This window comes from Leucopleurus acutus (assembly GCF_964270905.1).
Source record: "Leucopleurus acutus genome assembly, chromosome: 4".
NCBI classification, from domain to species: Eukaryota; Metazoa; Chordata; class Mammalia; order Artiodactyla; family Delphinidae; genus Leucopleurus; species Leucopleurus acutus.
The window spans coordinates 76,385,176-76,402,623 of NC_139146.1; the positions used below are offsets into that span (position 1 = coordinate 76,385,176).

General features: G+C 43.8%; 1 protein-coding gene across 6 annotated transcripts in view; it reads left to right on the forward strand.

Annotated features, from left to right (window-relative positions):
* The window catches only part of LOC309960937 (RE1-silencing transcription factor-like), a gene marked incomplete at its 5' end in the record, with an annotated part of 192,341 nt that overhangs the window by 160,458 nt on the left and 14,435 nt on the right, over positions 1-17,448 (forward strand). For 4 of the 6 annotated variants that reach the window (XM_082837938.1, XM_082837937.1, XM_082837939.1 and 1 more), the window contains one exon: positions 12,082-12,985. In XM_082837938.1, the coding sequence (XP_082694064.1) occupies positions 12,091-12,985 (895 nt within the window). Of the gene's footprint in view, positions 1-7,016; positions 7,193-12,075; positions 12,986-17,448 lie in introns of those variants that run through there. The other 2 variants (XM_082837941.1, XM_082837936.1) reach the window with 2 other exon arrangements.

Here is a 17,448-nt window from a genome sequence, read left to right on the forward strand (position 1 = left end):
AGGCACGTGGGAAGGGCACTGGACCGGTTGGGAATCTGTGTCCCTGGATCCAAGTTCTGGCCGTGGCCTAACTAGTTGTGCAAATCTGGACAAGACAAATGCTTGCAGGCCTGTCTCTTTTCATCTATAAAACAAGAGCTTGGACCCCTAAGATCTCTTCCAGTTGCAACATTTTGTCGTCAGCATATGACATGGAGGAAGGATTCTGGGAAGAAGGACAATAGAGGAGGCCAGAACAAAGAGACGGAATGCAGGGGAGGGGCAGGGCTGTGCAGGGAGAGGGGTGTGGCTTGTATATAAACAGGGGCAGGCAATTCCCTGGCAGTCCAGTGGTTAAGACTCCTTGCTTTCACTGTGGAGGGCCTGGGTTCAATCCCTTGTCGGGGAACTAAGGTCCCACAAGCCGCGTGGTAGTGGTGACGTGGCCAAAAACAAAAAACAAGGGGCTTCCCTGGCGGTCCAGTGAGTTAAGACTTTGCCCTTTCCCTGCAGGGGGCACGGGTTCGATCCCTGGTCAGGGAAAGTCCCACATGCCATGTGGTATGGCCAAAAAAAATAGAGGCAAAAACCAAAAAAACAGGGGCAAATGGAAGGACCGTTGAGGCCCAAATGGACTCTTAAATTTCACCAAGGAAAATCCAAGGAAAGACTGGTGTGTGGAACTAGCAGTGTGCTAGGAATACAATATGCAGAAGAGCCGGAAGGGAGATTTTCGACAGGAAGGCAGCGCACAGGGACCGGTGATCTGAGAGCATTTATTTGTCCATTCAACAAACAGCTATTGAAAGGGGATATTTTAGGGGCCATTCAAAGAGGCGGGCCAGCATTTAGCATGAGGGAAGTCTGTGATGGTATTGAGCTGGGGGTACCAATGGGGATATGAGGGGCCCCATTTTGAGAGACTGTGACACCAAGCTAGGATCCTGTAAACTTAACGAACACATGTTGAGTAACTACCATGTTACAGGCACTGGAGATAAAGACTAATTTCTCTGTCCTTCTGCACCTTGGTTCTAGTAAGGAAAGATAAACAATAAAATGGTAAATAAAATGAATAAATAAAATACATGGCATGTTTGTTAGTGATAAATGCTAATAAGAAAAACAAAGCAGGGAAGGACAGTAGGATTGGGTGTAAAGGGAATGGGGCTGTAATTCTAAAGAGTGCGACCACTGAGAAGATAACATTGGACCCAGGAGGGGAGGGAGTGAGCGGGATGGACAGAGAGGTACTGGATAGTCTTTCAGAAAAAGAACAGCAAGTTGGGAGAGAAGCCAGGGTTCAACAAGGCCAGTGACGTGAAGGGAAGAGGAACGAGGGGAGAGTAGTTCAAAATGTGGTCTGGGCTCCATGAGGAGGCAGGAAGGATCCCGGCTCATTCTGGAGCTCCCTTGCTCACCTCCTTCCCGTCCCTCAGCATTTAGGGAACACCTCTGTGGCTCAAGCTGCAGATACTGTCATGGATGAGACACTGTGTTCCAGTTAGCAGAACCAGAACAGAAGGTTGGGCCGCAACTGGCAGCGAGGGGAGATGAAGCTGCTATCAACAGCACTAGATCAGGCCGTAAATCCCTGTCTTCAGACACCATCATTCTTGAAGCCAGTGTGGCTCAAGACCTACTGGTGGGTCTCCCCACAGAGGGCAAAAGAAGCTACAGAGAAGAAACTAGGACTGCCAGGTATACTGAACTAATATATATATATATATATATATAACTAATATATATATATAGTATATATATATAGTATATATATAGTATATATATAGTATATATATATTAGTAATATATATATACTATATATAGTATATATATATTACTAATATATGTAGTATATATATTAGTAATATATATTATATATAATATGTATGTTCTAGGAAATACCTGCACAATATTCAATTTTTTAAAAATAAATTCATTTATTTATTTATGGCTGCGTTGGGTCTTCGTTGCTGCGTGCGGGCTTTCTCTAGCTGCAGCGAGCGGGGCTGTTCTTCCTTGCGGTGCGCCGGCTTCTCGTTGCGGTGGCTTCTGTTGTTGCGGAGCACAGGCTGTAGGCGGGTGGGCTTCAGTAGTTGTGGTGCGTGGGCTCAGTCGTTGTGGCTCGCGGGCTCTAGAGCACAGGCGCAGTAGTTGTGGTGCCTGGGCTTAGTTGCTCCGCGGCATGTGGGATCTTCCCGGACCAGGGCTTGAACCCGTGTCCCCTGCATTGGCAGGCGGATTCTTAACCACTGTGCCACCAGGGAAGCCCAAGATTCAAATTTTAACAGAATAAAAAGCACCTTATTGCTGTACAGCAGAAACTAACACAACACTGTAAATCAACTATATTCCAATAAAAACTAATTGAAAAAAAAAAGCACCTTAGACTACTAAGCTGCTGAGAATTTTAGCCATCAATAGTACAACCTCTTCATTTTACAGAAGAAAGTCAAGAGCAGTGATTTCTCAATGCAACATAGGGAAGGAGAAACCATTCTCTAGCCTATCTGGCCAGTGCACTGTCTAATCTGTTGCCGGAAAAATGGGGCAGGAGAGGATGGTCATGTCTCAGGTCTCCGGTGAGTTCCTGGGATGGGCGCCAAGTCAGGGTCCTTGGCTTCTCTCAGGAAAGAATTCAAGAGCTAGTAAAGTGAAAGCAAATTTGTTTAGAGAGATACACATTCCATAGACGGATTGGGGGCTGTCTCAGAAGGCTAGAGGCCCTGGGGTGTGCAGGGCCTTTACTTTTTATGGACTGGGTAATTTCAAAGGCTAACAAGTGGGAGGAATATTCTAAGTACCTTGGAGAAGGGGCAGGGATTTCCAGGAATTGGGGCACCACCCACTTTTGGGCCTTTTATGGTCAGCCTTGGAACTGTGATGGCACCTGTGTGTGTTTCATTTAGCATGCTAATGTATTACAATGAGCATATAATGAGGCTCAAAGTCTACTGGAAATCTAATCTTCTGCCATCTTTGGCCTAGTAGGTTCTAACCCGTTTCTGTCATGTCCTGATCTTCTTAATGGTTATATCATTCTTTTATTTGTTGTGCCCTGAACCCTTCCTTTTCTGTCTCAAATCTATCACAACTTTTGTTACCATCACCAAAAGTTTCAGAATAAGATTGTAGAGAGCACAAAGCAATATTTTAAGTTACTGTAAGTTATTGTTAAGTTACTATAAGTTATTAAAAGTTATTGTTAAGTTATTGTAAGTCACTGTGAACTAAATGAGAAATGGAAATTGTGCTGACTCAGAGAACACAAATTTCAGAGCCAGATTTTAATCCTTACAGGATCAGTTATCTCTGGAGGAGACTCCTGGAGGTGCAAAGTGGAAATGTAGGGAAAATGGGAGAAAGGTCCCAGGTGTTCGTCCAATGTTACCTCTTTGGCTGGTGATAGTGGAACCATAACGTTTCAACATCAGGATGGAGATGTTGTACCCTAATTTTTTTTTTTTTTTTGCGGTACGCGGGCCTCTCGCTGCCGTGGCGTCTCCCATTGTGGAGCACAGGCTCCGGACGCGCAGGCTCAGCGGCCATGGCTCACGGGCCCAGCCACTCCACGGCATGTGGGATCTTCCTGGACAGGGGCACGAACCCATGTCCCTTGCATCGGCAGGCGGACTCTCAACCACTGCGCCACCAGGGAAGACCAAGATGTAACATTTAAAGTGGATTATTGAACTTCTTAAAAAGAGCTCAGTCAAATTGAGCTTTTCCTGAAGAAAAAGCGAATCATGGTCAGGAATAAAAAGCATAGAAGCTCAAAAACAATATTTAACCAAACTTATGAAGTGAATCTCTAGAGAAAAATATTACTAAGAACATATGACAATTAAAAATTTTTAAATGATGAATTAAATTTCTGGGAAAGAATCCATGGGCTCAGATTTTAAAAACCAGAAATCAGTGACAGTTTAAAGTCTTTATTTTGTAGAAGATCTTAAATTTTGGATGCAGCAAAGTAACACAGAGCTTCTTGAAAACAATTAATAATTAGTTTATAGAACCAGCTTCTCCATGGAAAGTTTCTATTGATTTGTAACTTGGCTTTGAATTTGACCTGTGGCCTTCATGTCATGATAATTTGGGTCACTCTGAATATGCCATCTCTTGAACAAGGGCCTCCGCTAATTTTAAATGAATGCAGCTGCTGATTTGCCATTCATCTATTTGCATCACAATATGTGGGAATAAATTCCCAATTAATAAAACATTTCCAGTAAGCAGTCAGACTGAGGAATGAAGGACATTTATCTAGTAAGTTTAAAAAGAGATGTTGCCTTTTTGGACATGAAAAAGGGAAAGAATGTTAACATTTTTGAGGGCTTTGTAGAGGACAGAATTGTTCCCTGGGCTACAGCATCTAAAAAACCCATGCAACCTCAAATTAGATTTTAGTTAAAAAAATTTTTTTTTAACTGAATAAATGTAGAAACATTTGGGGGATTCCCTGGTGGTGCAGTGTTTAGGACCTGGCGTTTTCACTGCCAGGGGCCCAGGTTCCATCCCTGGTCAGGGAACTCTTGATTCATGCAAGCCATGTGGTGTGGCCAAAAAAACAAAAAAGTTTGTTACCAGGCCTACAAAGGTTTTCTTCCTTCTTTCCTTTCTTCCTTCCTTTCATTCCTTCTACACTCCCCCCACCCCCCATTCTCTCTTTTTTTTTTTTTACCGTTCCCTTCTGCATTTTTCTTTTTCTTTTGGGATCAATGAAGGTGAATACTTCTTGATTCATGGGGAGAGTTTGAATTTGATATTAAGTATCAAAACCTTTTGTGGTTAAGCACCATAGGACCTTCATTCCATTTTGCATCTGACATTGCATTAATTAATAACATTGTCAACAGTTAGGAAAAGAAGTCTACTGAGGAGTAGACCAGAGAGTCTGAAAGCTCTCTCATAAGAGAAAAAAGTGAAGGAACTTTAAAGAGAAGGAACTGGGGGAGCCTGAGAAGGAGGTAGGGAAGTCTCAGGTAGGTTTTTGAGCTTGCTGTTTTCACTGTGTATAATGTTCCTTCCCTTATTTTCTACCTGTTGAAATTCTCCCAGTGCTCAAGGCCAGATCAGATAATCATCTACTGTGACGTTTCTAGATCCTCTTAGTTAGAAACTATCTCCCTCCTCTAAACCCCCAAAGCACTTGCTGCTACCTCTTTTATAAAACTGATAGTCCAACTTATCTAGATCTGGGTAGTCAGGATCTCGAATGCCACACTAAGGGGTTTAAGGGAGCCATTCAGTTTCTGAGGACAGCTGTTATTTAAGACATCTAAGGCATTTCTGGTACAAAAAGAAGGGAAGGGGGCATGAAACTACTCTCTCTCTCTCTCCCTCTCTCTCTAGCATATTACTGTGTACCAGGTAGCATGCATGCACTTTATAAACGTGGAAGCAGGTTACTCTCCAGAACTTGCTCAGGAAGCAACCTCCACGTCCTCACCACCCTCTATACCCTCTGTAATCTGAGGGTAATTGCTACACTGAAATAGTGCTTTGAAGGCTCAGCAATGACCTTCCACGTCTAGGGACTTGTCCCCTCTGTCCTCATTCTCACAATTTTGAATCCACAACCTTCCTGTAACATTTTCTTTTCACAACTCACTAACTGATTGCGTTTTTTTGGCTTACATTTTAAAATTTGGAAGGCATTTTTTACGTAGAAGCTTAAAATGAAGCTTAATTAGTTAAGGGTGGCGACTTGAAGAGATTCTTAAAGGTATTTTCAAGCACTTTAGACTTGAAGGGAGGGTGACAAAGCTTATACATTTTTCTTTTAACAGTGCTGTTCTCATGCATGCACGCCAGGGCTGGGAGTTAACTTTTCTGTTTATGATGGAAATCAAGAAAGGGAGGCGGCCTCGCTTCTCTTTAGACCTAAGGGTCAGAGTTGGGGATCTGAGGAGGTCAGGGTCAGCTATCCGTCGGGGCGCCCCTAGCACGGCTGGGGCCCAGAGCAACCTCCTTCATCCAGGGGCGGGGCGCGCCAGGCGGCCACGCGCGGGGGCGGTGGAGAGGGCGTGTCCCGCGGGCGCGCGCGGGAGGCGGAGGGGGCGTGTCCCGGGAGTGGCGGCGGCGGCTGCGGCGGCGGCGGCGCCGCGGGCCGGGTGCGCGGCGCAGCCTTCTGTGCTGGAATGTGCGGCTCCCGAGAGCTCACGGCGCAGGAGCAGAGCAAGCGCCGCCGAGGTCCGGGGCCCCAGGTGGCGGCGGCGGCGGCGGCCGGGACGGTAGGGCGAGAGCCGGAGGCCTGAACACTCTCTGCAGCCCCTCTCCTGGGTCTTCGCGGGCCTCGACTGCCCCAGCGTCCAACTTTTCCGCCCTCTCCCTCCCCTCCCCCGAAACTCCAGCAACAAAGAAAAGTAGTCCGAGAAGGAGCGGCGACGCGGGTCTTCGCCCCTCCTCGCCCAGGAAGGCCGGTAAGCGTGGCGCGGTCTGGGTGACGGTCGGGTGGGGGCGGCGGGCCGGCCGGGCCGTCGTGGCGGCGGTTGCCGCGGGAGGGGGAGGGCGCGGAAGGACGCGGAGCGAGGCGCTGTCCAGGGCTGATTTGCAGATACTGTGGCTCCGGCGGTGGCGGCCGCGTCGGGCGGGGACTGGCGGCTGAACGGGATCGGGTTACACCGTCGCGGTCCGGGGGCTGGGCCGGGGGCGTTGATGGGGAGCTACGCGGCGCCGGGACCCCCTCCCCAGTTGAGGCCGGGCCGCCGCCTCCGCGCGGGCCCGGGCGTCCCTGGGAGTCTTGTCCTGAGGCCAGGAGCGGAGCTGCTTGGGGCCCTAGTTCTGAAACTTCCTCTCGTGCTCCTGCTCCAGGTCCCGCCGCAGCTCCTTGCTTGCCGGCGGTGCTCCCGCCCCCTCCCTCTGCGGCCTCTCCCTTTCGCCGGAAGACGCCGTTGAGTGCGGCCGGGAGGGTTGAGTCAGCCTGGGGCTCGGGTGGTTCTGCCAATGGGGCTGGACAGCGATTTCTGCGATCGGGCCGCCCCGCCGCCGGGGCCCTCTGCGTGGGGCCACCTAGCCGCCGCCGTCGGCGGGGCCGGGGCGCGCGTCCCGCGGGGCGCCGTGGGGGAGTGAACTCGCAAACTTCCGGGGCGCGGGGGGCCCCCTCCGGCGCTCGGGGCCCGGCGCCTCGGGAGGGCGCTCGCGGCGGCTCCTCGGCCCCCTGCGGAGGGCGAGGCTGGGGCCGGCGAGCAGCCGGGACGGCGGCGACGCGGTAACTTTCCTCCCTCTTCCCGGACTCGGGCGCGCGGGCCAGGAGGGGGCAGCCTGAACTGGGGAAGACTTGACCTGGCCCAGCGGCACCCCGAGTTTGCCCGTCTTGCAGGCTTTAGTGTTGGGGAGCCCAGGGAAAGGTTCAGGACGAGTGTGGCGGCAACTGGTGTGTCAGTGGTGCAGTGAGCGGGCCGAGCCGAGAGGAAGCGAGAGCTCCCGAGTTTGCAAAGAGCTGCTTTGTGTTTGGTACGTATTTTGAGAAAATGGCCGAATGCCTATTTGAGTTAGGAATGCCGCCGCCGAGGCAGGCGCTGGTGGCAGCAGCACGTAGGAATTCGCGTAGCACGTTGGTCTTTCGGACTGTGCTTGGACAGTCTTCCCGACCAACGTTAAAATCCCTTTGGGGATGGTAGTTAGAGTTTGGGAAGAATTAGAAATTACCGGGTAGTCTGGGCTGTTAAACCCTTGGACAGCGTTTGCTTTGTGTGATGGCATTTGATTCCAACTTTTGTTGGTACCTATGACTCAACCGGTTTGTGTTTATGCACTTGGGTGAGACAGGATTACTTTTTGTATTTTGGGTTTAACATTTTTTTTAGCCTTTGCCACCTATTTTGCTTTTTCTAATTCGCAGGAGAACACCTAATTTGAGAATTACACCTTTTAGATTGGAAAGTAGCATGGTTAAGACAGTTTATAAAAAAGCCCAACATGTTTTCAAGGTGATCTTGTTATGGCTCCGCCAGGCAAGTGGGCCAAGTCAAGCGCAGTGCAAGAAAGTTGCTGATTTGGAGATGAGTTGTCCAGTTATTTTATTAGGGGGTTTGAAAGTTTCTGTATTTTCATTTGTGTATTTTTGAATACACCAAACTTCCCTTTTTACAGGAAGAAAGGTCCATAACTTTTGTTTACTTTGAAACAGGTCATCATCAAAAAAAGAAACTAAGTGGTACTTTAATGGTACTAAGTACGTTTTCAGAGTACATTGGACCCTTGAACAACAGGAGTTTGAGCTGTATGGGTCCACTTCTATGTGGATTTTGTTTCCAAGAAATATATTGGAAAGTTTCTTAGAGATTTGCAACATTTTGAAAAAATTTACAGATGATACACATAGCCTAGAAATATCGAAAAAATTTAGAAGGTACCTCATGAGTGCCTAAAATATATGTAGATAATAGTGTATTTTATCATTTGCTACCATAAAATATATACAAATCTAATAAAAAGTTTAAATTTATCAAAAATTACACAAACACAGACCACCCATGGCACCATTCCAGTCCAGAGAAATGTAAACAAATGTAAAGATGCAGTAGTAACTCATTACTGCCTAATATTAACTGTAGTCCATACTGTAGTACTGTAATAATTTCATAGCTACCTCTTTTTGCTATTTTGGTGAGTGCAAGTGTTGCAGGTATCCACTCAAAACGTCTTGTGCGTCTAATCATTTCCAGGTGAGCAGTTGGTCTCTCCAGTAAATTGTGTTTGCAGTAAAAAAAAAAAAAAGTCACCTCTCGTAGTTCCTGAGCGTTTTTTATCGTGTTTAGTGTGATACCAGAAACCTTGAATAACACCATGGGACCCATATGAAGTGTTCTAGTGATGCTGGAAATGCTCCCAAGAAGTAAAGTCATGACATTAGAAGAAAAAGTTGAATTGCTTGATATGTACCATAAACTGAGTTCTGTAGTTTCTGTTACCCGCCATTTCAAGATCAATGAGTCCAGTGTAAGGATTGTTGTAAAAAAAGAAAAGGAAGTTTGGAAACTGTCTCTGCATTTTTGCCAGCAGACATGAAAGACTTACACTTTTTGCGAAATGCCTTTCTATCTCATATTGAAAATGCATCTTTTACGTGGTTATAGTATTACTATAAGAAAGGCATACCTATAGAGTCTAATATGATTCGAGGAAAAGAGAAGTTATATGACGACTTAAAGCAAAAGGAAGGTGCAGTTTCTAAATCTGGAGAATTTAATGCCAGCAGAGGATAGTTTGGTAATTTTAGAAAAAAATATCAAGATACCAGAACTGGCTTTGAGTTCCCAGATGCCGTGAACACAGTTATTGAAGAGAAAGGCTGTCTGCCTAAACCAGGTTTTTAACACAGAGAAATGTGCCCTACTCTGGAAAAAATTGCCAAAAAGGTCATTCATTAGTAAGAAAGAGAAGTGAGCATCAGGATTTAAGGCTGATTGAAGACTAACATGTTTTGTGCGAATTGATTTTTTGATCAGGACTGCTCTTATCTATAAAGCTGCTAAGCCCACTATCCTTTTTTTTTTTTTTTGGCCACGCCATATGGTTTGCGTGATCTCAGTTCCCTGACTAGGGATTAAACCTGCGCCACGGCAGAAGCCTGGAATCCTAACCGCTAGGCCGCCAGGGAACTCCTGAAGCCCACTATACTTAAAGGGAAAAAAGATAAATACCAGTTGCTATTCTTTTGGTTGTACAACAAGAAGGCCTCAGCAATGAGAACACTTTTCTGGATTGGTTCCATCAGTGCTTTGTCCCTGATCACGAAGTACCTTGCAGTAAGGGACTGCATTTTAAAGTTTTTTGGTATTGGACAATGCCCCTGGCCACCTAGAACCATGAGCAACATTGAAGGTGTCAAAGTGGTATACTTGTCCCCCAACACAACGTCTTTGAATGAAGCCTGTATCGAGGTGTTGTAAGGACCTTGAAGGCTCATTACTTGTGGTACTCTATGAAAGGATTGTCAATGCTATGAAAGACAACCCTGATAGAACATCATGAAAGTCTGGAAGGATCACATCATTGTGATAGAAAAAGCTGTGAAAGCCAGCAAGCCTAAAACAATAAATTCCTGCTGGAGAAAACTGTGTCCAGATGTGCATGACTTCACAGGATTTACGACAGCCAATCAAGGAAGTCATGAAAGAGATTGTGGGTATGGCAAAAAGGTGGGGGGCGGGCGGTGAAGGGCTTCAAGATACAGATCTTGGGAATATTCAAGAGCTAATAGACACCATACCAGAGGAATTAACGGGAGTCGATTTGGAGTTAAGTGTTTCTGAGCCGGTGCCAGATGATGAGGAAAAAGACATGGAAATAGCAGTACCAGAAAACAAATTGACATTGGACAGTCTGGCAGCAGGGTTCCTTTTGTTGAAGACTACTTTTGACTTCTTTTATGACTTGGACCCTTGTGTGATATAGACACTAAAACTAAAGCCAGTGGTTGAAGAAAGATTAGTACCCTATAGAAACATTTTTAGAGAAGTGGAAAAGCAAAAAAGTCAGACAGAAATTAAGATGTATTTCCCTCAAGTTACACAGAGTGCCTCCCTCCTTCCACTTCCTCCACCTCTTCTGCCTCTGCACCTCTTTCTTCCTTCCCTTCCACTTCCTCTACCTCTTTCCACTCTGCCACTCCTGACTCAGCAAGACCAACCCCTCCTCTTCCCCGCCCTCCTCACCCTACTCAACTGAAGACAGAAAGATGAAGACCTTTATGATGATCCACTTCCACTTAATGAATAGTAAATAATCATGCCATTCAGTTAATAAACTTATCTGTTGGATATGTGTGTGAGTGTCTTGTGAAAATCTAGTAATCGTATAACAAGAGCTGGGAGACATTGTGTCATCATCGTCATTACCTAAGTATTCATTGTGTGCAAGACTTGTACAAAGGTATAAGATGATATTTAATATGAAATTAATAATGTATTGGTTTTTCTACTGCTGTATAACTTTGCTTTTAAATACTTACATTAAAATACAGTATGCCTCTTACAATTTGAGAAAGCGTATCAGCCTATCATCACATGTATGCAGTTTCTTAAAACAAAACAGTATTTCCAATACTATATTATGAATATGCCTTATACTATATGCTTAAAAATTTTGTGATTAATTCATTTGCATATAGGCTAGGCTACTGTGAAGCAGTCCTACTGATCACAATAGACTACCATAAAGCAATCATTGTTGCTGCTTCTTTATCAGTGCATTAATCGTTATACCTGTAAATAAGTATGAATTTCTTTTTCACATTATCTTTTCTCTTTTGATGCCTAATGTTAGTAATACGTGTAACATCTACAGTATTTTGCATCGTATAATACAATATTGATAAAGATACTGACAAGCACAATTCATCTTGTACACTATTATATAATGCACATAACATGCAAAATATGTTTAACTGATTGTTAATGTTATCCATAAGGCTTCCGGTCAGCAGTAGGCTATTGGTAGTCTAGTTTTTATGGAACCCAAAGTTACATGCAAATTTTTAACTGCACTGGGGATTGGTGCCCCTAACCCTCTTGTTCAAGGGTCAACTGTAGTTTATTCTTTTGGAGCTAGTTGAGTTCATATGAACTTCAATTCACTAACTATAGGCTTCTGCTTTTCAGGCTGTTTGTACTTAATAAATGCACAGGTAGCTTTTGGATTTTTCCCCTTTCTGATTCAGACCAGTAAACTTTTGAAGGGGGAGTTGAGAGGACAGCAGTTTACTGTTCATATATGGAATTTAAAATAAAATTTTAATTAGCACTAAAAATGAAGGTTACTTATATTTTTCCACTAGAAAAAGTAAAAGTGCTTGAGGGAAGGCAAGCCAGTGGTAGACCTAGTTGATGGATGAGTTGTGTCAAACGCTTGATAGTATTTTTTGTAGGGGCTCATAGAAATTTTTTTGATGACTGCAGTAAAGAGAATTTGGAATTACAAAAATATTGTAAAGGCTTATCTTCAGTAGTTAATGAAGCTGATTGAGTTTAAAGATTATATTGGAAAATGTATCTTTTTAAGTTATGAAGAATTACAGTGATGTTGTGGTTTTAGACCAGTAAAAGTTGTGTTTAAAGTGGTGCTTTCGTGTTATTTGTTTTGTTTTGAATGCAGAACACCATTATGGCCACCCAGGTAATGGGGCAGTCTTCCGGAGGAGGAGGTCTGTTCACCGGCAGTGGCACCATGGGCATGGCCTTGCCTAACGACATGTATGACTTGCCTGATCTCTCCAGAGCTGAACTGGCTGCGCCTCAGCTCATCATGTTGGCAAATGTGGCCTTAACTGGGGAAGTAAACGGCGGCTGCTGTGATTACCTGGTTGGCGAAGAAAGACAGATGGCAGAATTGATGCCTGTTGGGGATAACAACTTTTCAGATAGTGACGGAGAAGGACTTGAGGAGTCTCCTGAGGTAAAAGGCAAGCCCAGTGGGCTGGAAAACATGGAACTGGAGAGTTTGGAACTCAGTGTTGTGCAACCGCGGCCTGTGTTTGAGGTGTCAGCTGCCTCAGAACCGTACAGCGCAAATAAAGATCTTCCTCGGGAAACCCCTGTAGCAGAGGACAAATGCAAGAACTTGAAGACCAAGCCCTTTCGCTGTAAACCATGCCAGTATGAAGCAGAATCTGAAGAACAGTTTGTGCATCACATCCGAGTTCATAGTGCCAAGAAATTTTTTGTGGAGGAAAGTGCAGAGAAGCAAGCCAAAGCCAGGGAATGTGGCTCTTCCACTGGGGAGGAGGGAGATTTCTCCAAGGGCCCCATTCGCTGTGACCGCTGCGGCTACAATACCAATCGCTATGATCACTATACTGCTCACCTGAAACACCACACCCGAGCCGGGGACAATGAGCGAGTCTACAAGTGCATCATTTGCACGTACACCACAGTAAGCGAATATCACTGGAGGAAACACTTGAGAAACCATTTTCCAAGGAAAGTATACACATGTGGAAAATGCAACTATTTTTCAGACAGAAAAAACAATTATGTTCAGCATGTTCGAACTCATACAGGTAAGAGGACCTTTCTTGTTTATAAGTGTACGCTACCCCCCAAATGAAACACTTTAAAAATGAAAAATTTCAAACATCTCAGAAGAGAATGCCCCACTGCACCCATGGGTCCCCATCAGCTATATTCAAGAGTTATTAATATTTTGTCATATTTGGCAATTCAGTTTTTTAAATAACAGCTTTATTGAGATGTACTCCACTCCCACACAATTCATCCATTGAAAGTTAGAATGCATTGGTTTTAGTGTGTTCACAGAATTGTGCAGCCAACACCACAGTCAATTTTGGGACATCTTCACCCCAAAAGGAAACCCCTCTCAGTGGTTGCTCCCCATTTCTCCCCAACACCCCTTAATTATTCACTTTTAAATTGACTTTCATTAAGGGGTCTCTTTTTTTTTTTTTTTTTTTTGAGGTCCACGGGCCTCTCACCGCTGTGGCCTCTCCCGCTGCGGAGCACAGGCTCTGGACGCGCAGGCTCAGCGGCCATGGCTCACGGGCCCAGCCGCTCCGCGGCATGTGGGATCCTCCCGTACCGGGGCACGAACCCACGTCCCCTGCATTGGCAGGCAGACTCCCAGCCACTGCACCACCAGGGAAGCCCAAGGGGTCTCATTTTTTAAAAGCAGTGTTTGTAACTACTGATAGTTATGTTAACATTTTCCTGATGTGAATTGGTACCTTTGAGGACTGATTACTGGTCTGAACAAAATGGTTAGGGTAACCTAGTACTCTACTCTGTATCAGAAGTGAAAAGGGGCTCTGGAATGCTGTTTGCATCAGATCCCTTTTGCAGTAGTTGTCACTCTGCAGGACTGAACCCCATGCTGAAGTGAGTCATACTGAGGAGAGGAATTGATGTTGCTTTGCTTAAGTGGTAGACATAAGCAAGAAAACTTGCAGATGAAATTCCATTATAAGAAAGACCATGTGTAGCAAGATTCCTAAGCTCTAGTAGATGGCTTCTGTGTAATTTAAAGCTTTAAAATCTAGTTATGTAAAAGAATTTACAATCTCTTTGGAATTTGTTATAATCTGTGATTGTCTCCAGGCTTCAAAACCATTTTATTACAAAAGTAAAAAAGTACACACACTTCACAATTACATGGCATAGGAAATGAGAGTTACTTGGGAATTCTACACCATTAATCACTTAACAGTTTTAATTAAACAAACTGTTAGACTAAACTAACCTCACCTGCAATATCATAAAACAAATCCCAGATACCATATATTCTTTCGCCCTAAGTACTTTATGTCCTTTCACAGTTTTGTGAAAACCTTGGGGCCTAATTTAGAATCGGCCATAATCTGTAGAGCTTTCAGGTAGTAACTGTGACATATGGTAAAAGTGCATGACTTTTATGTGTACACCTTTATGAATTTTTTTAAATTGAGGTATTATTGACAATGATGAAGTTTTACAAATATATATACTCATAGCCACCATGCAAGTCAGCATAAGGAATATTACCAGTGTTGGGACTTCCCTGGTGGTTCAGTGGTTAAAACTCTGTGCTCCCAATGCAGGGGGCCTGAGTTCGATCCCTGGTCAGGGAACTGGATCCTGCATGCCGTAGCTAAAAGATTCCCGCATGCCGCAACTAAGATCCAGCGCAGCCAACTGAATAAATAAATATATTTTTAAAAAGTATTAAAAAAAAGAATATGACCAGTGTCTTTGTCTTATTAAATTTTGATTTTTTGGTGTCAGTTATATTTTGATACTTTCAAAATTGTTGAGTCACTGAACAGTTTAAAAATTTTCCCCAAAATCTAAAAATGTTTTCAACAATAAGTCTAAATTAGTTGATTTAAGAAATTTTTAGAATTAAAAAAAAGGAAAATGGAGAGAACTGGGAAAATTTCAGTTTTGTTGTATATTTTCAATTTTTTATGTATACTTTTTTAAAAATAGGATCTCTACTTTTTGCCATTTCTTAATTTTACAGTGGTTTCTTTTCACTTAATTACTGTCTAGGTGACTAATTTTAATGGCTGTATTTTATATACGTCATCATTCATTACTTAACTTTTTCTCCACATTAAAGTTGCTATTTCCACAATAAGGTTATGACTTACATAGCTAACATTGGTTGTACATATCTCATTTCATTTTAGTGTTAAACTTATTTGGTCTGAATACATTTTTTATTAAAACAATTTTTTTATTTATGTGTTTTTTAAATTAATTAAATTTTTTGGCTGTGTTGGGTCTTGGTTGCTGCACACGGGCTTTCTTTAGTCGCGGTGAGCGGGGGCTACTCTTCACTGCGGTGCGCGGGCTTCTCATTGCGGTGGCTTATCTTGTTGTGGAGTACAGGCTCTAGGTGCGCGGACTTCAGGAGTTGCAGCACGTGGGCTCAGTAGTTGTGGCTCGCGGGCTCTAGAGCGCAGACTCGGTATTTGTGGCACACGGGCTCAGTTGCTCCGTGGCATATGGCATATGGGAGTCCTGGTCTTAATACATTTTAAAAAAAATATTTGTTTTATTTTTGGCTGTGTTGGGTCTTAGTTGTGGCATGTGGGATCTTTCGTTGCGGTGTGTGGGCTTCTCTCTAGTTGTGGTGCAGGGGCTCCAGAGCGTGTGGTCTCTGCAGTTGTGGTACATGGACTCATTAGTTGGTGGAGCTCAGATTGCGTGGGCTCTGCAGTTGTGGTACACGGGCTCATTAGTTGGTGGAGCTCAGGCTCCGTTGCCCTGTGGTATGTGGGATCTTAGTTCCCAGACCAGGGATCGAACCCACGTCCCCTGCATTGGAAGGTGGATTCTTAACCACTGGAGCAGGAGGGAAGCCCCTGTCTTAATACTTTTAAAAAGCTTTTTCCCCCAGTATTACCTAATTTGTGGTTTTTTAAAAGAAAAAAATTTCAAAACAGTTTGTTGGTGTATAAATAGAAGGATAGTATTTATTATGTAAATTCTGAGAGTATCAGTGGTATTAAATGCATGGTTCTGAAAATGGTATTTATGGAAAAATTAATTCATCTAGTGCTGAAGAGCAGAGGAGATAAGAAGCGATCATCAGCAGGAATCACTTGTTTCTTATTTCTCCCTTAGGTAGCCTACTTTTCAGGTTCACTTAGTGGGTGTCTTATGTTCTGTATTGAGTGCTCAGTGTTAGGTGCTTTCTTCTACTCTCTCCTAATCTTCAGAACAATTTACTGAGGAAGACGGTGTTTACTGAGGGAGAACTTCAGGCTTGATAGCCTAAAGTGATGTGCCCATGGTCACATACAACTAAGATTCAAACTTCTGAATCTCATTTTATAGGTAATCATCATGGTAGGGGGCTGAGGATTTCCATTTGAGTCTTCAATCAAAAGAGTTTTCATTTTGTGGTTTTGATATCTAAACAGTTCACAAATTTTACTTTAGTGCATTCATTTTTTTTTTAATGTATTTATTTATTTATATTTTGGCTACATTGGGTGTTCGTTGCTGTGTGCTGGCTTTCTTTAGTTGCAGCGAGTGGGGGCTACTGTTTGTTGTGGTGTGTGGGCTTTTCATTGTGGTGGCTTCTCGTTGTGGAGCACGGGCTCTAGTCGCGCGGGCTTCAGTAGTTGTGGCGTGCAGGCTCAGTAGTTGTGGTTCTCGGGCTCTAGAGCGCAGGCTCAGCAGTTGTGCACGGGCTTAGTTGCTCCGCTGCATGTGGGATCTTCCTGGACCAGGGCTCAAACCCGTGTCCCCTGCATTGGCAGGTGGATTCTTAACCACTGCGCCACCAGGGAAGTCCTCACAAATTCTACTTTAAAAGATGATGTTTTTGCCTATATGTGTGACTGAAAAATTACTAGCACTTCTAGAGTATTTATGCCTATTTTGGTGAGTTGCACAGGCAGAAGCAACTTGTTTCGTTACGAAGAATTTAAAAGTAGATTATCCTTAGTTGATCCTTCACGTTAATCTGTAAGGGTATCAAATTTTTCTTCTGTTAACTTTTTTTGGTAACAGCTTGACTGATACACAATTGATGTACCGTATAATTCACTGTAGATTGGCCTGTTCTGAACATTTCATATCAATGGAATCATATAATATGTGGCCCTCAGTGGCTACCTTCTTTCACTTAGTATAATGTCTTCAAGGTTCATCCATGTCCTATGTACAGTACTTGTTTTCCTTTTACTGCCAAATAATACTCTCTTGTATGGATAAGCAACATTTTGTTTATCTGTTTATCAGTTAATGGATTTTTGGATTATTTCCACTTTTTGGATATTATGAGTAATGTTGCTGTGACCATTCTTATACAAGTTTTTGTGTAGATATACGTTTTTATTTCTCTTGGGTAAATATACACCTAGGAGTGGAATTGCTAGGCCATATGGTAATTATGTTTAATCATTTGAGGGACCGGCAAACTGTTTTCCAGAGTGGCTGCACTGTTTTACAGTCTCACAAGCACTGCATCAGGGTTCCAAATTCTCCACAACCTAACAAATAAATGTTAACATCTGTT